At 33.9% G+C, this 23,532-nt stretch overlaps 4 protein-coding genes across 4 annotated transcripts; 3 read left to right on the forward strand and 1 right to left on the reverse strand.

Annotated features, from left to right (window-relative positions):
• Positions 1 to 1,700: 1,700 nt before the first annotated feature.
• On the forward strand, positions 1,701 to 3,509 carry LOC107483589 (pentatricopeptide repeat-containing protein At5g50990). The gene is made up of 2 exons (XM_016104204.3): positions 1,701 to 1,873; positions 1,992 to 3,509. Exons 1-2 carry the CDS (start codon positions 1,738 to 1,740, stop codon positions 3,506 to 3,508), a joined length of 1,653 nt encoding a protein of 550 aa, XP_015959690.1. The 5' UTR covers positions 1,701 to 1,737; the 3' UTR covers position 3,509.
• Positions 3,510 to 3,563: 54 nt separating this feature from the next.
• LOC107483590 (probable 3-ketoacyl-CoA synthase 21) lies at positions 3,564 to 12,131 on the forward strand. The gene is made up of 2 exons (XM_016104205.3): positions 3,564 to 3,990; positions 10,611 to 12,131. Exons 1-2 carry the CDS (start codon positions 3,915 to 3,917, stop codon positions 11,879 to 11,881), a joined length of 1,347 nt encoding a protein of 448 aa, XP_015959691.1. The 5' UTR covers positions 3,564 to 3,914; the 3' UTR covers positions 11,882 to 12,131.
• Positions 12,132 to 12,138: 7 nt separating this feature from the next.
• Positions 12,139 to 15,349, reverse strand: LOC107483580 (UDP-glucuronic acid decarboxylase 2-like). Its single transcript, XM_016104197.3, has 7 exons — positions 14,536 to 15,349; positions 13,787 to 13,934; positions 13,603 to 13,682; positions 13,425 to 13,508; positions 13,255 to 13,329; positions 12,992 to 13,084; positions 12,139 to 12,740 (listed from the first exon to the last, which is right to left on the reverse strand). The coding sequence occupies exons 1-7, from the start codon at positions 15,112 to 15,114 to the stop codon at positions 12,516 to 12,518; spliced, it is 1,284 nt and encodes a 427-aa protein (XP_015959683.1). The 5' UTR covers positions 15,115 to 15,349; the 3' UTR covers positions 12,139 to 12,515.
• Positions 15,350 to 18,963: 3,614 nt separating this feature from the next.
• Positions 18,964 to 23,532, forward strand: LOC107483570 (uncharacterized). Its single transcript, XM_016104188.1, has one exon. It carries the CDS (start codon positions 18,964 to 18,966, stop codon positions 23,530 to 23,532), a length of 4,569 nt encoding a protein of 1,522 aa, XP_015959674.1.

The raw sequence follows: 23,532 nt of genomic DNA on the forward strand, positions 1-23,532 counted from the left end.
GTAATAAACTATTTTTTTACTGAAAAAATTTTGCATATGGACGTAATAGTTAGTTTTTTATTGAGATATATTTTAGAATTTGAGATTTTTTTGTTATAATTTAATATTTTTTCTTTTTCGTTTAAAAAAATTGGTCTCAGATTATAAATTTTATAAATTAACGTGATGTATGTGTGACTGACTTTCTTAAAATATTTTTCTTTAATTTAATCTTTTTTATTTTTATTTAAAAAAAATTACCTTCAATCCCCAGTGACTTGACACCTAAGATCAGTATAGTATGCTTATTTGTGTGATAAGCACCGTAGAACTTCCCTTCTTTCTTTTGATTGTAGTTCGATGTAAACCAATTATTCCATCTAATAAAATTATCTATCTTTTGACAACAACAACAAAAAAAAAAAATCCAACATGCAATAGCTTGATGGGGTGTTTAGGTGAGCAAGGATCAACGTTGGAATGATATAATTCTAGAGGTTGATAGTTTGACTACTTTGGAGGATGATTAGAGAAGAAAATCAAGACTTATCTACACAACAAATATTGTCTCAAACATCATTGAACCGATTCCAACTTTTAATTCCTTCTATTGTAGCTTTGATTCCAACAAAAAATTAACTAACAAATTCTTAAAAGCTCATTAATTTCACTAGCATTATAGGAATTAGGAGACTAACAAATTAATCCAGGAACAAACGAGTGATAATGTCTAATGTACAATTAAGGAAATTTGCAGGGAGTGGTTGGTTAGCTTCCTTACACCAATTTGGCACATTTGGTTGATGATTATAAATTAGAATATCTTTTACGTTATATTCATAAGAATAAATGAAATTATTAGAATATCCTTGGCAATGCAAGAGACGAAATGTGGGGGTAATTAATACTATAGAAATGAGCGAAGTTTGATAAGGAGTGAATATTATTCTTTTATTAAAAAAATCTATTGAACAAAATTTGTTATGTGCAACACACGTTTTTTTTTTTAAATTTAGTATAAAGTATTAGTTTGATTCTCAATATTTTGGGTAAATTTTAATTTGGTTCTTAATATTTTAAACATCTTATTTTTATCTTAAAATGTTTTAAATAAGTTTAATGTGATCTTACCATAAAATTTGATCCTAATAATTAATAGAATGAGTATTAAATAAGTCATATTTTTTTTGTATGTTAAAAAAATATAACCAAAACTTTTTTATAACATTTTTTTAAATTTTTTTATAAAATTCTAAATCTTAACAATTAATCATCAACGCTTTAAAATAAAAAAAAAAGTGATTGTTAATGAATTAATTTTACTTACATATCGAAATCGAATATTATTAGTTCTTCAATATGCAAAATGTTTGTGTGAAATTTAATGATGTAACAATATTGAATCTATTTAAATATTTTTTAAAATTAAATAATATATTAAAAAATTTTTGAAACTGAAGTAAAACGTTTGAAATGTTAGGAACCAAATTAGAATTCCAACCTAATATTAAAGACAAAAATAATACTTTACCCTTAAATTTAATATAAATATTTACTTTACCCTAATATTAGAATTTTAAGTTTTTGCTTAAAAAGAAAGTTTTAAGATGCATTTAGTTTGTTTTTTATTTTAAATATTTTTGGTTCTTAAAATTTTATAAAATAAAAAATAATAAAAGTAATAAAATTATGTTGTTTAGAAAGAAAAAGAAGAGGGACAAATGAATATGCTCATTGCTCAAGAAGAAGACGACGACGATGATCAAGTTAACACATTTACTCACTGTCACTAACAAGCTTCCTCATTCTTCCGAATCATGCTATTCGATTTGGAACCCTAATCGTTCCTTGTCTCTCTCTTCCCCTTTCCATTCCCATTGCTATTCTCTCACAGGTATGTACACCTACCCACATTCTCTTTCTCACTTTCTCCCAATTCCCACTTCTATGCAACAAAGTTCATTTTTTTTAATGCAAAAACCGTTAATTTCAAGCTTTTATACTTGTTTCAGATCACAGGGTACTCCACAGGGTTCTTGAACAATGCAGAGTTTCCAGGGATTCCAAAACTGCAGCAAAAACCCATGCAAGGGTTGTAGTACTTGGGTATGCTACGTACCCATCACTTGTTTCTTCTCTGGTTTCAACCTATGCTAACTGTCACCTACCCCACATTGCAAATCACGTTGTTCATCATGCTTTCACCCATGTTTCGAACCTATTCAACATGAACTTGATACTTGAAAGGTTGATGAAAGTTGGGCAATGCGATGTTGCCAAGAAGGTGTTTGTTAAAATGCCTGTTCGAGATGTTGTTTCTTGGAACACCATGATTGGAGGGTACGTGAAGAACTCGCGGGTTGTTGATGCACTGAGCATTTTCAGGGGGATGCTGAATGCTAAAGTTGAGCCCGACGGGTTCACATTTGCTTCTGTGGTTACTGCGTGCGCACGCCTTGGGGCTCTTGCTAATGCCAAGTGGGTGCATACTTTGATGGTGGAGAAGAGGATTGAGCTGAACTATATACTGAGTGCTGCATTGATTGACATGTATGCTAAGTGTGGTAGAATTGATGTTTCGAAATGTGTTTTTGAAGATGGTGTGCGCGATCATGTGTCGGTTTGGAATGCTATGATTAATGGGTTGGCAATTCACGGGCTTGCTTTGGATGCAGCTGCAGTGTTTTCTAGGATGGAGATGGAAAATGTTTCGCCTGATAGTGTTACTTTTATTGGGATTCTGATAGCTTGTAGCCATTGTGGATTGGTTGAAGAAGGTCGTAAGTACTTTGATATGATGCAGAACCAATTTTTAATTCAGCCACAACTTGAGCATTATGGTACCATGGTTGATCTGTTAGGACGATCAGGGCTTTTGGATGACGCGTATGACATGATTAAAGCTATGCCAATTGAGCCCGATGTTGTTATCTGGAGAGCACTTTTGAGTGCTTGTAGAAACCATAGAAAGAAAGAACTTGGTGAAGTTGCAATTGCCAATATATCACGTCTTGAGAGTGGTGATTTCGTCCTGCTATCGAATATGTATTGCTCTTTAAAGAACTGGGATAGTGCTGAGAGGGTGAGACAGATGATGAAAAAGGGAGGAGTTCATAAAAAACAGGGTAAGAGTTGGATTGAATTGGGGGGCAGCATTCACCAATTCAAGGCAGCCAATCACTCGCATGCTGAAATGAAAGCAATTTACAGAGTGTTGGAAGGACTGAACCAAAGGGCTAAGCTGGAAGGCTTTGCTCCCATGACAGAGTTGGTTTTGATGGATGTTTCCGAAGAGGAAAAAGAGGAAAATTTAAACTTTCATAGTGAGAAGTTGGCCTTGGTCTATGCCGTGTTGAAAACTAGCCCTGGAACTAAAATCAGAATTTTCAAGAATCTTCGTATCTGTCAAGACTGTCATAATTGGATAAAAATTGTGTCCAGAATATTAAACAGAGAAATAATCGTGAGGGATCGCATCCGTTTTCACCAATTTGAAGGTGGTTTTTGCTCTTGCAGAGACTACTGGTAGAGGTAGCTATTTGAAGTAATACTTAGACCCTTAGGCACTTATAGCACTTGAATCTTTGGCGTGCCTCTCAATAAGGGTAATGTTTCCTTTACCTCCAGCTGATCGCATACCATCAATGTTGATTTTGCAACAGCTATGGTTGCAAGCAAGGGTGGTCAAGTGGAAAACCTGAGGATTTCAAGTTGGCATTTTTTGAACTTGCCCATGTTAACAATGCATCACTTGGGTACCATAAAATTGTTGTTACAACTGATGCCCAAAAAACGTCGTTACAACTTAGAAGTTAGAAGCACTGAAATTGAGAGTTCATATTATTATGATGGTATCAAGTGCCTAATTGGGTAGCATTGGAGATTGAAATGCTCTGATTGGACTGAATAACACATCCTGTTATTCTGCCTGGGCTATGCATGATTGTGTGAAAGTCAACGGAAAGCAAGTTTATTGGCATATTGCAAATCATCAAGTACCTTTCTATGTGGGTAAGAATATGCTTTTGGCATGCATTACCAAGTTACCAGAATTAATTGCTTACGATGATGCCGTTAGATTACTTATTGTTCTGAGAAGTGAGTGTTAGGCCATTGTATTCTTTTTAATTAGGGGGATGAAGAATGGGTGGAGGTCAAATTAGGCTAACCTACATCATATGGATATGAAGAACCACCAAGTCACCAACTTCTTAAAATTATGAGAGACCAAACTATCATGTATAAAAAGAAAATAACAGTATAAACATAAGATTTAATATATGCAATGTCTTCATATAAATGTCAAACTGTTATTGCATTTGTTTGCAAAAAGTGTCCAATTTTGATCCTTTTGAGGTTGGGAAAAAAAACTTAAAAAGAGCATATATTTTGGGGAAAATAAAGGGTAAAAAAAGAATATCATGTTACCAACCACAGCCATTTCTCTTGTATTTCTTTCCCGGGCACGGATTCGGTACGCGCTTCCTGTTAGCGCATCCAAACGCCAAAAACGTGTTTGGCGCATCCATTAGCCAAAAAGTGTCAAAATAAAAATATTTGTCTTTTGGAGGTTTTTTTTGCAATTGCACATAAAATAACGGGGTCATTTTTTATTTTTTAAATGATTACTCATATTTAATTATCTATTACTGCTGTTACTATTCTCCTCCAAGTTTTCTTCCTCCCCTTCCTCTGCCGTGTAAGCGCACAGCCTCCTCCGTTATCTCCAACGCCAACAACGACTGAATCTCCAAGACCTCTCCTCCTCGCTTCTTCGTCGCGCTACCAACTCCTTCTCCTCCCCGACTCAGTCATGGTGGCTTCGGCAGCTTCTTATTGGACACGCCTGAAATCCATTGCTCACATTCCAAGTGCCCACATCCTTATGCTCAACAGTGGGATTCACTTCCATAGCATAGAAATTAGTGAAGCTATTGACCAAATTTGAAGTCTTTGTGAATCATTGTTAAAAAGCATCGCTGAGATTGTGAGTTCACTGAGTTGGGTCGGTAGAGATTATGAGAACAGAGTCGTGAACAGTGACGAGAAGAATGAGAGTATTGAGCTGCATGTAGTTTTGCCAACACCATCTTTGTCACCGAGAAAGACCTATTTGAGAGTTTCTTGGTTTAGAATGTTCTGTACTGTTCCTTCAAATTCCGCTGATTAGCCATGGCCACACACCCCTGTTTCTCTCAAACGCGGTTTGGAATATTCCGTCAAAACTTAAAAAGAATATTCCATCAAAACTTAAAATGAGATTCGGTCATTTTTAACCATTAATTATATCTTTTGAACCATAAATTATCATTTATACAAATACAATTATATCTTTTTATGAATAAATTATTGAGCAGTTTAATGGGATTAATTTTGAGTATTATTTTTTACTTTTATAATAACTAAAATAACTTAAAATTAAAAATTAAAAATTAAAATTTGTATTAGATATTATCTTTAAAATAATACTGATATCATATTAAAATATACGTGGATATAAATATTAAAATATTGTAAGCACATCTGAATATTTTAAAATTAATCTCTTATTTCGTATTGATTTATGTACAAAAATATGTTTTATATATCTAAATATTACTCGAGTTATGACTCAAATGTCCATGTACTCATTTAAGATATTGGATTTGAGTTTTTTATCATTGGTAAAAAAAATTATTACTCTTATCTTATATATACAAATATCATTCTTATTTTTTTTGTCTTTTTTTTATTAGATTTTGTGAAAAACAAAACAATTTTTAGAAAATATTACAAAAATTTTAATTGAAAAATTTATTTTCTATATCATTTAACCATAGTTAATAAAATTAATGTAATAAAATTATTAATTTTCAATATATATATATAATTAATTAAATTACTCTTTAAATTACTAATTTAGAATTTATGTAAGGTTTTTATTTGTGTAACAAAATATATTTATCTTATTTTTTAAAAAAACAAAACACTAATTATGAGAGTTTGGGAGTTAGAAGTTAAGGGTTAGAGTTGAAGGTTTGGAGTTATTGAGCTAATCACTAGATGACTAGACTAGTCCAACTTAGTTAAAATATATTTATCTTATTTATTAATTTTTATAGCATCTTACTATAATTCATACTCTATATAATTAATCATCTTTCATGACATATTTTTATAATTAATAAACTTAATTTAACATAATAATTAATTTCTTATATCATATTAACATAATTAATAAGTTTATTTAAAAAAAATTAATTTCCTAGATCATATTACTATAATTAATAAAATTATTAAAAAATAATTTGTTATGTATTCTCTGTCCTCTCTATGTACTTTTTATTTATACTCATTTTTATAATATCTTACTATGTGATTAATATTCTATATCTATCTATCTATCTATTCTATCTATTCTATTATATAAAAATCGAATTTCTGCACTTAATGATGGAGCTGACGTGGCATGCTTCTGAGAGTGTTTCCCAATTTATTTCTATCAATTCTGTAAAGTAAATCAATTATAACTAATTAATAATATCAATTAATTAATTTGATTAAACATTCAAATCTCACAATTTATTGTAATTTATATAAATTGATTAATTATAATTAATTATGTTAATTAATTAATTTAGTTAATTATATTAATCATTTGATTTGATTGAAGTAAATATCAAATTATTTTAGTAAATAATAATTTAGTATATACAAAAGTTAGGTAAACTTACAATAAATTTTATAATCAAACTAAAAAAATTCTAATTATCTTTTTTTTTAATTTTAAATATTATTTACTATCTTAATGAAAAAGCGAATAATAATAATTACTCACATAATTAAAATAGATCATCCTAATATATATAACACTACATATATCAAAGATTATTATATGTGATAAATTATTTTTTTATTTTTCTAAAGATAATTTATATATAAATTAACTAATCTTTATAACATACGATCTATTATATAATTTTTCTCCTCTTAATATGAATAAATTGATGAATTTAATATATAAAATATAATTTATATTATTTAACATTCGAAATAAGTAACTTAAGCCATTATCTAAGACAATAAATATAATAGTACAAATACCTACATATTTATTAATATTAAAAAATATACAAATAATATAAACATAATTTTTTTTAGAAAAACAATAATAAAGATTATTAATTAAGTTAATTACATAATAAAAAATTATGATTAATTTTTTAAATAAAAAAAATAAGATTACTATTTTTACATACTATAAAGTTTATAAAAAAAATTTAGACAATAAATCAATTCTCAATAAATTATACATTAGCTCTGTTAAAAAAATTAACTAAAAAATTAACCATTGTTACTAATTTCTCATATAAAATTACTAAAAAATTAACTAATTTTTTAAATTATATTATTATAATTTATACAATTATTCTAAAAAATTACTAATTTTATATGATATCTTACTATAATTAATAAAATTATTTTCGATATCATATAATTATAATTAATAAAATTAATTGAACCGAATTACTTAGGGTGTGTTTGGTAAACACGTTGGAAGTACAAGAAATGCGTTCAATCTTTTTTAACGCTCTAATTTTTGTTTGGCTAATTTTTTTCTTTTGAACGCGCGAACATGATTTTGGGTTTGAACTCCCGTTTACCAGAAGCAATAAATTGTAGCTTTTGCGTTTAGTTTCTCCATTCACTTCATAAATTAAAAAATTAATTGACATTCTACCGATTTTGCTATTCAATTTCATCTATAATAAAAAATACCAAAAACAATCATAGAGTTCTTGAATTTTTTTCATAGCTATGCTTTACAAACAAATATTTTTTTAATATTATTATTAGTACTCTTTGTTAAGTTTTAATTTTTGTCAATTTTTTTTATTTTTTATTAATAGTATGGATATTTTTGTTTAGAATTTTTTTTATGTTCATTTATGTATATCATTGTATTTTTTTAATAGAATTTTTAGTATTTATTATTGATATGTTTTTTTAATTATTTTTATTAATACATATTTTTTTATAGAACTTTATTTTTTTATATGATTTTGTGTATTTTTTATTATATATTTTTAAATTAGTATATATTTTATTTATTATTGTTAATTTTATAATATAATTTCATTAGAAGGATATAATTAAATATAAAAAGAGTACTAACAAATTATAACAAAAAATACTAAATTTCAACACATAAATTTAAATTCTTTTTAAAAGTTAAAATAATATAGTTTTGAATGATATAAATTTATGTCTATTTTAGAAATTTTTAAACTTAATAGTCAAAAAGTGTTAAAATAATATAAATTTAAATGATATAAATTTGAATAATATAAAATAATATAAATTCAAAAGGGTAATTATCCAACAAATCCAACACAACTATTCATTAAAATATTTTTTTGTAATATTATTCTTATCTTTAGTAAAAAAAAATATTACTCTTATCTTATATATGCAAATATCAATCTTATTATTTTTTTTGTCTTTCTTTTATTAGATTTTGTGAAAAACAAAATAATTTTTAGAAAATATTACAAAAATTTTAATTGATAAATTTATTCTCTATATCATTTAACCATAATTAATAAAATTAATGTAATAAAATTGTTAATTTTCAATATATATAAAATTAATTAAACTACTCTTAAAATTACTAATTTAGAATTTATCGTTCAAGGTTGATGAGGTTTTTATTTGTGTAACAAAAAATATTTATCTTTTTTTTTTTAAAAAACACAAAACACTAATTACATATTTTATTCATACTCTATATAATTAATCATCTTCCATGATATATTTTTATAATTAATAAAATTAATTTAACATAATAATTAATTTCTCATATCATATTAACATAATTTTCATGACATATTACTATAGTTAATAAAATTAATTTTTTTTGGTGACTCTTTATACATATTTTTGGTGACTAGTTAATAAAATTAATTTAACATAATTATTAATTTCTCATCATATTAATATAATTAATAAAATTACTTTAAAAATTTACTAATTTCTCATATCATATTTCTATAATTTATAAAATTATTAAAAAATAACTAATTTTTTAAATTATATTATTATAATCTATACAATTATTTTAAAAAAGTACTAATTTTATATGATATCTTACTATAGTTAATAAAATTATTTTCGATATCATATAACTATAATTAATAAAATTAATTGAACCGAATTACTTAGCTTATAATAATTGGTTTAGAATATAAAATTAATTTAAAATGTAAATTTATTTATGATTTTTTTCATAAAGTGTTCCATTCTTATAAAAACTTCAAAATTAATGACCAGTAGACGAATCTGACCAATCTTATTTTTGACTTTTTGTTTAACAAAAAAATTAAAATGGTAATCATCCAACAAATCAAACACTACTATTCATTAGAATTCCAAATGATTAATTAATGCTGAGTTCGTATGTACATCGAAGAAAGTGCAAACGTAATTATGATATTGAAAATATCAATGTGGTTAATGCGAGTATGATCCGAATCTTAAATTAGTTTCAAAATAAATTTAAAATCAAATTTAAAACTATTTGAAAACCGAAATTTAATATTTAATTGAATTTAAATCTATAATAAAAGCCAAAGGTTAATCAATATAAATATACATAAATTCACATTCAAAATATGGTGAGAATTAATGTATCTAACAGGTTTTCTATATATATTAAATAGTCCTCCGTAACGTGTGCCCGTGGTCTCGCCAGTTACCGGTACCTATCAGTTTACAGCAATTTTTGCTTCGCTGGTCACCAAACCACACTTGCCACGACACGCGACTGTTTACTTCTCATTGTTATCCGACGGTGATCTTTTTCGATCCGGCGAGGACACTATGCAGATCTTCATCTTCCGAACTAACGAGTGGGCAAAGCTTTGCAGTGTGATTCCGCGAGGGGATGGGGTGGGGGAACTTCCTGCAACTCTATTGATGATCAGTGATGGAAATCGTAAACGTCCGCGCGATTCTAGTATGCGTCAAATGACGTCAACGGTGAAAATCCTTCCTTTTCAACCCAACCCAATCGTCTCTGATTAATCGTAACGTAGAATCATTAGCTTCAAATAATTCCATCTTAAAAATCGTTAACTAATTTTACATAAACCCAAATAGTTTTCAGATTTAATAAAACTAACCAGTAACAAAATAAATTTGTAAAATAGCCCCTCTGACACAAGATATCCATTAACCAATTAAAGGAGGGAAGAGAAAATGTGATCTTTATCATTGGATTAAAAGAACGAGAGAGATCCGACAGATAGCATTTAAAAGCACACCGATCAGCCGAAAATAAGTGCTATGCGCACTGGTGTGCCAAAGATCTTCGGCACATGGAATCCGTGCCCTTCTTTCCCATTGGACTCTCTTTCTCAAGTCATGCCAAACTACTTTTCCTAAAATGTCCCTAATCTCAGGCCATCATGTTTTACATGATCAACCTTTGTGCTTAAAAAATGTTTCCATTACAATTCAACTTCATAAACATTTTGGCAAAATAGAACCTTACAATTTGTATTCTCTATTGGAAATGTTGACACAGCATGTCAGCACTATCATTGATCTTATTTTCCCATCTTCACATCATTTTGCACTGGTACTGGTTGCAGGTCTAGCAATCCTCTACTTTGCATACAGAAGAAAAGCACCAATTTACTTGATAGACTTTACCTGCTACCGTCCACCTAGTTCTCATAGGCTACCTATTGCCATGTTTGAAGAGAATAGTGTCTTAGATGATTTAGATCCAGAGTCTGTTGCTTTCCAGTGCAAGATCATAGCGAAATCTGGATTCAGCGAGGAAACAGCCATTACTTCATCTTTAGCACAGATACCAAAAGTAAAATCTCTTGCCTTAGCCCTTGATGAGGCCGAAACCATAATGTGTTCAGCAATCTCAGACCTGTTTTGGAGAAACAACATCAACCCAAAATCCATCGACATACTAATCACCAACAGTTGTGTGTTCTGTCCTACACCATCTCTTAGTGCCATGGTGGTTAACAAGTTCAAGATGAGGAGCAACATCATGAGCTTCAACCTATCAGGTATGGGGTGTAGCGCCGGAATCATATCGGTGAGTCTGGCTAAGGACTTGTTGAGGGTTCATAGGGGCTCATTAGCTCTAATTGTGAGCTCAGAGACCCTTAATCTGAATTGGTACACAGGTAAAGTACACTCCATGTTGCTGACTAATTGTCTCTTCAGAATGGGTGGTGCTGCTATATTGATGTCTAGCAAGGTTAATGATAAACATAAAGCAAAGTATGAACTACAACATATTGTTAGAACGATCAATGCTCAAGATGATCAAGCTCATAGATGTGTCTACCAGGATGTGGATCCAGAAAACAAAGAAGGTATTTCGATATCAAAGGATGTTGTCCATGTGGCCGGAGATACATTGAAGAAGAACATAGCTTCACTAGGGCCATTAGTTTTGCCATTGAGAGAGCAATTCCTATATGTAATTTCTATTATATGCTGCAAGGTGTTGTATAGAAGAAGATCAAGCATCTATACTCCAAATTTCAATCTCGCCTTCGAGCATTTCTGCATACATTCCGGGGGAAGATCTGTCATAAATGCCATCGAGAGAAGCTTGAGGTTAAGGAAACAGGACGTGGAAGCATCCAACATGACCCTTTACAGATTTGGAAACACGTCGTCTTCTTCGATTTGGTATGAGCTTAGCTACACAGAAGCGAAAGGGAGGATGAAACGTGGCGATAGGGTGTGGCAAATCGCCATTGGAAGCGGATTCAAGTGTAGCAGCGCTGTGTGGAAATGTTTACAGGACGTGACCCCGGACAATGGCAGTGCTTGGAGGGATACAATTAACATGTACCCTGTACAAGTAACTGATATGAAAATAAGTTGAAGCTGCTAATCACTATTGTGGAGTTTTAGTTCCTTGTCCACATTTTGTGTTTTGCTGCTTTCAACTTTCAAGCTCCAACTTCTTTATTCCTTTTCAATGATCTTTAATTTGTAAACGAATAAGGTGTAATATCTGCAAAAATCTTATCAAATAGCACTAGCTAGGACTTCAGTGAAGAAACAAATCAAGTGATAGATTTCAAAAGGGATGAAGCATAATGATGTAAGAGAATACAATTTTATTTATTAAGTACCGCATTTAACCTCTTCTTTACTTCTGTCACTGAGTTATAAAAATTCATCCATTTATTCTCATAACACGTTTCCACCTGAGATTAAAAATTTTAGCAGAGAATTTTTTTTTGGAATACATGCTACAAGAGGGTAGTATAATACAATATACTATAAAATACAATTAAAAAAGAAAAAAATATATCTCTAATGAAACAAGTTTGCCATGGCATTGATGCTGCTTATTTTGATGCCAAATATATGTATATCCTATCCATTGGAGTAATAAATAGATATCTATATATATATATATAATCTTAATATAGCTATCTAAGCAGGCCAGATTTTGATATTCTGTGCATCTTTATTTTCTTTTTCTGTGTGATTTTCCTTTCTTCCTGACTTTATTCTGCAGAGAGAGAACCGTCAAGAGAGCCTTTGGAATCGCCGAATAGCCTTTGTCGGAAATCAGAGACCATTCTAGGAAGTCCTTCGCGGAGGGACACGGTGGGCTGCCAGCCGAGAAGCTCTTTGGCTTTGGAAATGTCTGGCTTCCTCTTATGAGGATCATCCTCTGTGTTTGGCCTAAACTCTATCTTGGCATTTTTGTCTATGGTTTCTTGCACAACCTGCACAAATTAAACCAAATACTCAAATTCATATCATATCCTTTTGAGTTCTTATACAAATATTTATGAAAAGGTGAAATTGTCTTTATGTAAAGTTGATAGTTGAAAATCGTTGAATGACAATTTAGTTAAATATATCAAATCATTTAACGATTCAACTATCAACTTTATATGAAGACAATTACACATGAGACTTCACCATATTATGAAGATGATGAAGCAAGATAGTTCAAGCTAGTATATACATATACCTGAGCAAGTTCAAGCATGGTGAATTCACCAGGGTTGCCGAGGTTGAAAGGACCAACATGATCACCTTCCATTAGTCGCATTAGGCCTTCTACCTGTTGGGTACACAAACCCATGTCAAACATTTCCTCTAATCTTCTTAAATATACTTATTTCATATAGAGAACAAGGACTAACTCTTCGATTGAAATTCAATCCAATAATAGATGATGGATCAATTGCAATAGTACCTTGTATAAACTATAGGTAAGAAAACAAGAATTACCAGGTCTGAAACAAATTGAAAGCTTCTTGTTTGTTTCCCATCTCCATATACAGTCATTGGTTCCTTCCTCAATGCCTGAAAAAGCGTTTGGAACAAGGAGCAAATAGTGTAGCAACTAACAAAGCAACAAAACCAAACCCAATAAAACTAAGGTTGAGAGTTTCATTTACCTGAGCAACGAAGTTGCTAACCACACGTCCATCATCAATGCTCATTCTTGGTCCATATGTGTTGAAGATACGAGCAATCCTTACCTATATATACAACAATTTAATTAATTTCATTGATTAATTAACTAACAACAATTTGAAGATATTAATGTATATGAAGTGTGAACAAATTACAAACCTCAATACCAGCACCTCTGTGATAATCCATGCTCAAAGTCTCAGCAACTCGCTTCCCCTCATCATAACAACTCCTTACACCTATAATTAATACCCCATAAATAAATTAAACATTCAATAGCAATGATATTAATGAAAACGTGATAATAATTTTTAAGTCTCATTACTAATATATAATATTATACCAATTGGATTAACGTTGCCCCAGTAAGTCTCAACTTGAGGGTGCTGAAGAGGATCACCGTACACCTCACTAGTGCTCGTAAGCAAAAACCGGGCGTTGATTCTCTTTGCTAACCCCAACATGTTTAGAGTTCCCATCACATTCGTCTTGTGCACACATTAGAATCAAGGACTCCAACCAATATGTGTTTAGTCATTATAAATGGTGAGCTATTGTTTATTTATTTATTATTTTTTTTTTATCTATGCTTACTAAAGTTTCTTTTAAACTTTATACAGAAGTATAAAACCATCACTTGGTATTGTGTCTATCAAAGAATAAAATGAGAAAAATAAAAGTAAAAATAAAAATCTGATAATTATAAAATTGCAAAACCAAAGCATCTTATTGAAGAAACAAAATTGACATGATAGAAAGAAAAATCATTTAACTCAATCATCTACAACATAAAAAATGTTACAAAATAATGAAAATTAATCTATTTCCAAAAGTATAATTTCTAAATTTGTAGAGTCATCTGTTCTTGTATCCATCACACTCATGTATTTTTTTTATTTTTTCTTTCATATTTCTTGTTTAGCATATTAGTACTAATACAAATGTCTAAACCAATTCATGAATAATATGATCCTTTTATTAACAGCATACTTAATATATGTGAATATCTCTGATGTGTATGTGATGTTAAAGGTCATGCATGATGAGACAATAATAAGAATAATAATTGGGTTATGATTTGAGGAAGGATATGATAGTCTTGACAGGATTATACTTGTAATGAACAGGTGAAGCAGGACAAGCCAAGTGATAGATCTGATCAACCTCCAAAAGTATTGGCTCAACGACGTCGTGTCGTATCAGCTCAAAATTAGGGTTCCTAAGGTGATGCAGCACGTTCTCCTTTCTACCCGTGAACATGTTATCGATCACAATCACGCTGTCTCCTCTCTCAATCAAACGGTCCACCAGGTGGCTCCCGACGAATCCAGCCCCTCCGGTCACCACTATCCTCTTCCTCCGCCCTTTGACGCCGCCGGGAACGCGAACCGCGTCGGGTTTGGAAGTTGTCTTCGTTGCGTAGCTGGAATCTTCTAGAAGGACGCGGCGTGTCGGGAGCGTGGCGGAGGGCTCGGAGGAGTCGGCGACAATCGGGAAGGTGTGGAAGAAGAGTGCGGAGATGGCGATGCCGACGAGGAGGAAGGGGATGCGGTTGCGGAAGGCGCGAGACATTGGTGCTCCGGGCTGGGGAGGGTGCGGTGGGTCGGTGGTGGGCTTGCGGGCTCGGCTTTGGGCTCTGTGGATAAGTTCAGAGGCGGGAGAAGAGCTCATGCTGAGATAATAGTGTTAATTAATTCTAATTCTAATTAATTAAAACGGGTTTGTTATAGTTATTACTTAGTTACTTGTAATATAAGAAAAGGGATAATTGAGAATGTGAATGTGTTGGTGAGTGAATGAATGCATGGGTGGGAAATGGAGAGTGAGGGGTGTGTGTGGTGTTTGTGTTGGTGGAATTGTGATGCATGAAATTTGGCTTCATAATCGCTCTTCATCGTTTCATCAACCATTCATTACCATTGTTGTGGTGATCATCGAGGAACCACTCTCATGCATGCATATAATGATACAAGATTGAGACACAAACCACGTGTATGCATTCTCCATTATTAACTAAAACAGTTCAACTAGGTGTCGCGTCATGCTCTTTTCAATATTTAATTTGTTCATTGTAAGACGGGTTATTAATTAATTATTATTTAAGAGTATATATATAGAAGCATAATATTACTTGAAAAGGAAAAATATAAAAAAATCCAATCAAAATTGGTCTTGAGTGGACCAAACCCAAAAATCTTAAATTTTTATTTATTTATTTAGGTTCAAGTACTACTATAAATGTAATGATTAATCTATAGCTAACTTATAAGTATTTTCAATTTTGACGGAGTTGGCTCGAAATTTAAAAATATTTTTTATGTTTAAAATTAAACTATTAACATTTGGTTGAAAAAAATATGAGTCTTTTTTTTTTCTTTTTGCTTAATTATCTCTCTTTAATTCATTTGACTTAAAATAAAATTTATTGTTGGCCAATAAATTGTTAAATGCATAAAGTAAAATCTAAAGCTTCTAATATTTACTTAAATAAACTAGTGAGCTGATCATTAAATCAATCCAATCCGATTTGATTAAATATAAAGTGTATAGTTAAAAGAATTATAAATAATTCTTAAAAATTTTAAGATAAAAATATTATATTCCCATATTTAATTTAAAATTTAAAAAATTATTCCTAAATAAGTTTGATTCTAAAAAATTAAAATACTATCATTTTAATTTTCACCTTCTTCCATTTTTATAGAGTACATTCACCCATAAAAAAGATTAGCTTGCTCCATGACACACACAAATCGAATAATGATTAAATATATTGTTGTTACTAGGACGATGCAAAAGTAATTAAGCGCGAAATTAACATGGCCCAATAAGATCCTTGAAGAGGAAATCCTACCTGGACCCAAACCAGAATCCACCACCTCTAGCTCAGAAGTTAGAATAAACCCTTCTACTAGGCGGGCTTTCTCTCTCTGATAAAGTTGTTATAAAAGGATTTGGTTTTTCTAAAATTTAAATTTTTTTAGAGAATAAAATATAATTTTTTATTTTTAAATAATTTTTTTATATTTATTTTTAGCTTCATCTATAAAATAAATTATGAAAGATCTCATTTATTCTCTAAAGTAAAATTTAAAATTAGAGAATCTAAATCCGTTATAAAATATGGATGTGAAGGTTTCTTGTGGCGAATTGGGGATAGAGATAGACTATAGATGGTTGGAAAAGAGTTGCTGGGTTTGGTTTAGGCCTTCAGGCCCTGCATGGCTACATTCAATGCTCTCTTCCTTTTTTTTTTCTTTTGATGGAATCATAGCACCTCTGGTCCGCTTATTATTTTTCCCATGTACAAAAACCATGTGAAAATCTGACCCCAAAAAAAAATCATGTGAAAAGAGATGTGATTTATACTGTTGTGGATGTAATCCTTTTCTATCACAATCAAGTTAACCTTGAAATTTAACTGCACTGTAACATTTATACAACTCTCAATTGGAGAGCTTCTCTTCTCTCATTAGGAGAGTCTTCGGTGAACTTTTGGTTCATCTCCAACAGGGAGCCTTCTTCTCTTAACACACATAGTCATATCCTCACAAACATAGCCGAAAACCTGAAATAGACAATCATCTTATTCAGAGTTCACAACATGAACAGCATTGAAGGAAAAGTCATCAAGCTCAACAAACCTGGTGAGTTAGGATACAAGAGGGACTGCCTAAACATAGTAGGGAAGGTAATAAGTGACAAGGAGATAAATATCAAAGCGTACAAAAATGCGCTACTAGGAATGTGGGGAAACCCGCAAGAAGTGGCAGTCACTGATATTGGATCAAAGAAGCTGTTATTCAGCTTTAAGGAAAGGAAGAAAGGGTTGCAGATTATGCAGAACGGCCCTTGGAATGTCAAGGGAAATATGGTCAACCTCAGATTATGGAGGGAGGGAGAATCTGTGTTTGAAGTGGATCACGATTTCATGGAATTCTGGATCCAAGTGCATGGTATCCCACATGACCTCATAGAAAAGGAGACAGGCATTGTTATTGGAGAGATGCTAGGGGTTCTGGCCGAGGTAGAAGATCCAAAAGTCGATGGTGTTCTTAGGAGATCATACTTGAGGATAAGGGTTAGCATCAACATTACCAAAGCCTTACCAACAGGTTTCTGGCTAGACAGAGAGAAAATACCACCACTGTGGGTCTTCTTCAAGTATGAAAGGCTACCAGATAGCTACTGTTTCAATTGTGGTATATTGGGGCATGAGAAAAAATACTGCAAAAATCCAACAGCAATGGCCTGTTGGGATCCATCCAAGAAGAAGTATTCTCCAGGTTTGGGAGTATTCCAAGTTAGACCAGGATCAAACAGGAGAGGAGGAACTTCAAAACAGCAGGAAGAAAATGATACAGAGGACGATCAGGCGCGTGAGCGAAGGAACCCCAGACAGGAGAGTGATGAGCAAAGCTCGGAAGAAAGCAGGATAAGGTCTGAGCAGGCTCAGCAGCGGAAAATCAGGGAAGAAAGCGTATGGGAGAACCAAATTGGGTTAGAGAAAGAAATGGCAGAGGTAGAAGAGCAGGTAGAGGAAGCTCAGAAAATCCCTGAATTTCGGGATGACAGAGATATACTGGGTGACCTAGGAGCAGCGATGAAATTTAAAAACCTTATTATGGACATAAGAGAAAGAAAGTTGGAATGGGCCAGCAACACAAAGGCCCACAAAGGATCCAAGGGGGAGGAGGCACAGAAGACAAGTGGAAATGGACTGAGGATGGATATCAGGCCCATCCAATACATAAATCCTCTACAAGCAGGGAATATTGAAGGGAGTGGGCTGAACAAAGTTCCAACAGAAGAAATAGAGGTGAATAGCTTCAAAACGGAAAACTGGAAAATGGGCCAGGAGGATATAAGAGAAAAAGAAACCATGGGCCAGGAACTAAAAAGGCTTATGTTGGCAAGGAAGAAAGATGAGCAGGTGAGTATAGTAAGAATGGACAGCAGAAGAAACCAGGAAGTGGGGAGAAGAGGTATGCAAGACAATGAACTGAGCAAGCCACCCAAGGAGACAAAGAACAGAGAGCTGGATCTGGTAAGTCAACATGGTAGCGTGGGTGAAAATGTATATTTTGTGGAATTAGCAAGTAATGAAGATGAAGACAAAGCAGCAGAGAAACAAGCTGAGTGGGAAGCAAATTTAGCCAAGAAATTGGAAGTGAATTTGACCTTGAAAAGGAAAAGAGACAACAGCCAAGTGCCGATGCTTACATACAATGATAGCAAGGAGGAACAAGAGGACAAGGAGTACAAGAAAATGAAGAATGTCTACACAGCTGTGGAAATTGGGGATTTAGAGTTAGCTATACATGTGCCCAGGCAGAGTAGGGGAATACATATGGCTGAGGAGGCGGGCCTTAACATGCCCCAACCTCAACCATGAGTATTATAAGTTGGAATTGTCGGGGAATAGCGGCTACCCCGACAATTTCTGAGTTGTATGAGATATGTAAAAAAGTAAAGCCGCTAGTAGTGTTTTTAATGGAAACTAGGGCTAGTAAGGAAAAAATGGATAGGATTAGAAGAAAGCTTAATTTTGAATATATGTTTTGTGTGGAACCCCGGGGCTTGTCCGGTGGTCTAAGTCTGATATGGAAATCTAATATAAATATTAATATTTATGAGTGGTGTGATAATTACATTAAAGCAAATATTAATATTAACCATGATTTGAATTGGCAGGGTATTTTTGTGTACGGGAATCCAGTGTTTCAAAAGCGAAGGAAGCTATGGCAGGAGCTTACGGTAAGCAACATGGATAAGGAAGTACCTCAAGCTTACTTGGGGGACTTCAATGACATTTTATACCAAGATGAGAAGGTAGGCATTCATCCACAACCTAGAATTTATTTAGAAACTTTCAGAAGGTTCGTAGCTGATAATGGGTTAATAGATATTGATCTTAAAGGCAGTAAGTACACATGGTTTAGCAATCCAAGGAATAATATCATCACTAGGAAAAGACTAGATAGAGTGTTAGTGAATTGGAAGTGGTTACAAATATATCAGAATGTCATTTTAAGAGCCTCTCCGGCTGTTACTTCAGATCATTGTGCTTTAATTTTGGATACACAGCAACGAGTCCGGATAAAAAAGGACTTCAGGTTCGAGGCTTACTGGACAGAACATGAGGAATGTAAAGAGGTGATCAAAAGGAGCTGGCAAAGGGAAGAAGGTGGTCGAAACTGTTGGAATCAATTTACAAAAAAGAGGAACAGATGCATCAGGGAGTTAGTAGAATGGAGCAAGAGGAAGTTCAAAAGAGCATATAAAGAAATAGAAAGGAAGAAAACAGAGCTACATCAAATACAGGAGGCGAGTATGACAGAAGAGGAGCAAAAAAAGGAGAGAGAATTAAGGAAGCAAATAGCGGAGCTCTGGAAACAAGAAGAGAAGTATTGGGGGCAAAGATCTAGGCTGAAATGGTTAAAGTGGGGAGATAAAAATACAGCCTTCTTTCATGCGACAACTATTCAGAGAAGACTTAGGAACAGAATTGAGAAATTAAAGGATGAGACAGGACAGTGGATACAAGGGGAAACAAATATCATGAGATTGGTAGAAAGGCATTTCACCAAGCTGTTTACGTCAGAAGAAAATAGGAACCTGGAGGAGTGTGTATCAGATATTCCTAGGAGAATCACGAGAGAAATGAATGAGGAGTTAATGGCAAACATCAATGATGAGGAAATAAAGGAAGCGGTGTTTAGCATGGGAGGCTTAAAAGCTCCAGGCCCCGATGGACTAAATGGTTTATTTTTTCAACAACATTGGGAGATTTTGAGCAAAGAAGTGTGTGACGTGGTCAAACAGATTTTTAGGGAAGGCAGCTTACCGGAGGACTTGGGAGAAACGACTATTGTCTTGATTCCTAAGACAAACCAACCGGAAAGCCTGAATCAGCTCAGACCCATAAGCTGTTGCAACTTCATGTACAAGATAGTGACGAGAATCTTGGTGGGGAGGTTAAGAAGAGTATTAGATGCCATTATATCTCCAGTCCAATGTGCCTTTGTAAAAGGAAGACTTATACAGGATAATATAGTTATTGTGCAGGAAGCTTTTCATAAGTTAAACAAAAAAGGAAATCAGGATAGCAATGACATAGCCATCAAATTAGACATGAACAAGGCATATGACAGGCTGGAATGGAATTTTATACAAAGGGTAATGGAAAAGTTTGGTTTTAACAGAGAATGGGTCCGATTGATTATGAGTTGTGTGAAAAGCGCGAGCTATAGATTTAAAATAAATGGCAAGCATTCGACTAAGATCATTCCAAAGAGAGGCCTCAGACAGGGAGATCCGCTATCGCCCTATTTATTTATTTTGGCTGCTGAATGGTTTACAGTTCTAATGGATAAGGCGAGGGAGGAAAATCTTATATCCGGAATTAGACTTGCTCCAACAGCACCGGTTATTACCCACTTGCTTTTTGCTGATGATTGTATTATTTTTGCAGGGGCACAAGAAGAGGAGATCTATCAAATTATTCAAATTATAAATAAATATACAGAGGCATCAGGACAGAGAATTAACACTGACAAATCAGGGTTGATATTTGGAAGGCAGGTATCAATACAGAGGAGGGTGAATATTGAGGAAATCACGGGAATGGCATCATGGGAGGATCCGGGAAGATACCTAGGGCTACCAGCAAGATGGGGAAGATCCAAGAATAAGGCTTTGGAGTGGATACAGGAGAAGATGTTGGATAAGATGCAAGGATGGAAAGAGAAGCTTTTAAATCAAGCAGTAAAGGAGATCTTGATAAAAGCGGTAATACAGGCGATCCCAGTCTATGCTATGAATATCATTAAATTCCCTAAATCATTTTGCAAAAGAATTGAAGCAGCAGTGGCCAGATTTTGGTGGAAAAGCAATGGCAAGGAAAGAAGCATTCACTGGCAGAGTTGGGTAAAATTGACAAGGAGCAAAAATAGCGGAGGGCTGGGATTCAAGGATTTAGAATGCCAAAATATAGCACAACTGGCAAAACAAGCTTGGAGGATGTTAAAAGAGGAAGATGCTATTTGGGTTCGGATCCTAAAGGCCATCTATTACCCGAATTGCAGCCTATGGGAGGCGAGAGAAGGAAGGAGTGCTTCATGGATATGGAGGAGCTTGCTAGAAGGAAGGGATTTCCTTAGAAGGAAAGGAAGTTGGAGTATAGGGAATGGTACGGAGGTTGATATTTGGGAAGACAATTGGGTAGCAGGGATAGGAAAATTGAGAAGAGATGGAGCAGGAGATACTAGAAAAGTCAGTGAGCTGATTATAGACGGGGAGGGTTGGGACAGGAGAAAGATTCATGATTTATTCCAGGGAAGCATGGCAGAACTAATAACTAAGACTCCTATTAGCTTGATCAATAAGAAGGATCACTTTGTTTGGAAGTACAGAATGGATGGACAGTACACTGTGAGAACCGGTTATCATGTTGCTAAGGAGGAGAAGGATTTGAAGGAGGAGGGAAGATTCTGCAAGCCATCAACCAGTCAAGACTGGAGGGAGGTTTGGAAAGTTATTTGGAAACTACAGGTGCCTCAAAAGGTCAGAATGTTCCTATGGAAGGCAGTACATAGAATTTTGCCAGTAAACAAGAATCTGCATCAGAAGAGAATTACAGTGGCGCCCACATGCAGCATATGCCAGAGAGAGGAGGAGACAATTGAACATGCGCTACTTTTGTGCCCATGGACTAGAGCAGTGTGGTTCGGATCTAATATTCAAATCGTTCCTACGGCCTATAATGTAAGATCTTTTGGAGAATGGATATTGGACAAAATCAGAAGAATAAAGGCAGAAACAGGAACTGAACAAGAGAAAATTTTAAGCAATCTAGGGTGTCTTTCTTGGTGTATTTGGAAAGCAAGAAACCAGTATATATTTCAGCATACAAAAATCAACCCACAAAAGGTAATCATCCAATCAGAATTATTAACATCAGAATATCAGAGAGCAACTCAGGAGTCCAGTAGAGCAAACATTCCAGATACAAACAGAGGCGGAGTGAGAAAGAGAATTACCTGGAGACCGCCGCCAAAGAATAGATTGAAAGTGAATACGGATGCAGCTTTCCATAGGGGCACAAGTACAGCAGCTCTAGCAGCGGTAGTAAGGGACTGGCAAGGAAAAGTCATCACTGGGATAACAGCAACATTCAAGACAACATCACCATTAACAGCGGAAGCTCAGGCATATAGAGAAGCACTCATACTCATCAAGAACATTCAGATTCCAAATTGCTTAATCGAAACTGATTGCTTACCGCTAGTTCAGGCAATCAAGGCAAGAACGCCCATAGTTGAAGCAGATGCAATCATTCGAGACATTCTCCAATTGCTGGAAGAGGCTCCAGATGTTGGAGCTACCTGGACTCCAAGGGATGGCAACAAACTAGCTCACCAACTGGCAGCGATGGCAGCGGAGAATAATCTCGGGAGACAGTGGACAATGAACCCACCTATTCAAGTGAGGAATATAATCAGATCAGAAGCAACTCTCGCAACAATTCAGCATCACCAAAATAGACAAATTCAAGGTATACAGGATCTAGCCAACAATGATGCTGCGTCAACCACCCACCAGCAAATGCAAATGGAAGAAACGTTACCTGGAGGGTTAGAAACGGAAACCCGGGACAAGCCATCAGAGATAACCAGGGAACAGCATCACACCAAACCATTGCACCTACTAACGAGGGACAGCCACGAGTCAATCTCCAATAGAGCAAGCATAGATCGAGGAGGAGGCATTGTCGCTCAGGCAGAGAAACACAGTGCGGTGAGCCAGATAGGAGGAAGCGATGATCATTTCGAGGCTTCAACGGTGGTTGCAAGACAGATCCGAGTGAGTCGAAAGGAAGGAGGTGCAGCGCCTGAAACGGGTTCTGGAAGGAAGATAGGGGACGAACATCAGGGAGTGTGGAGCAGCAACAGGTCAATTCAGCATAAAACACAAACAAATTCAATCCTCATAGGCATCGGGAGAGGAGGAGCTCCGATTCATCAACATGCATCATCGTTACCTCGCGGTGAAGGAGGGAGAAGTCCAGGCAGAGGCTTCGAGGGTTAG

This window comes from Arachis duranensis, chromosome 4 (assembly GCF_000817695.3).
Source record: "Arachis duranensis cultivar V14167 chromosome 4, aradu.V14167.gnm2.J7QH, whole genome shotgun sequence".
NCBI lineage: Eukaryota > Viridiplantae > Streptophyta > Magnoliopsida > Fabales > Fabaceae > Arachis > Arachis duranensis.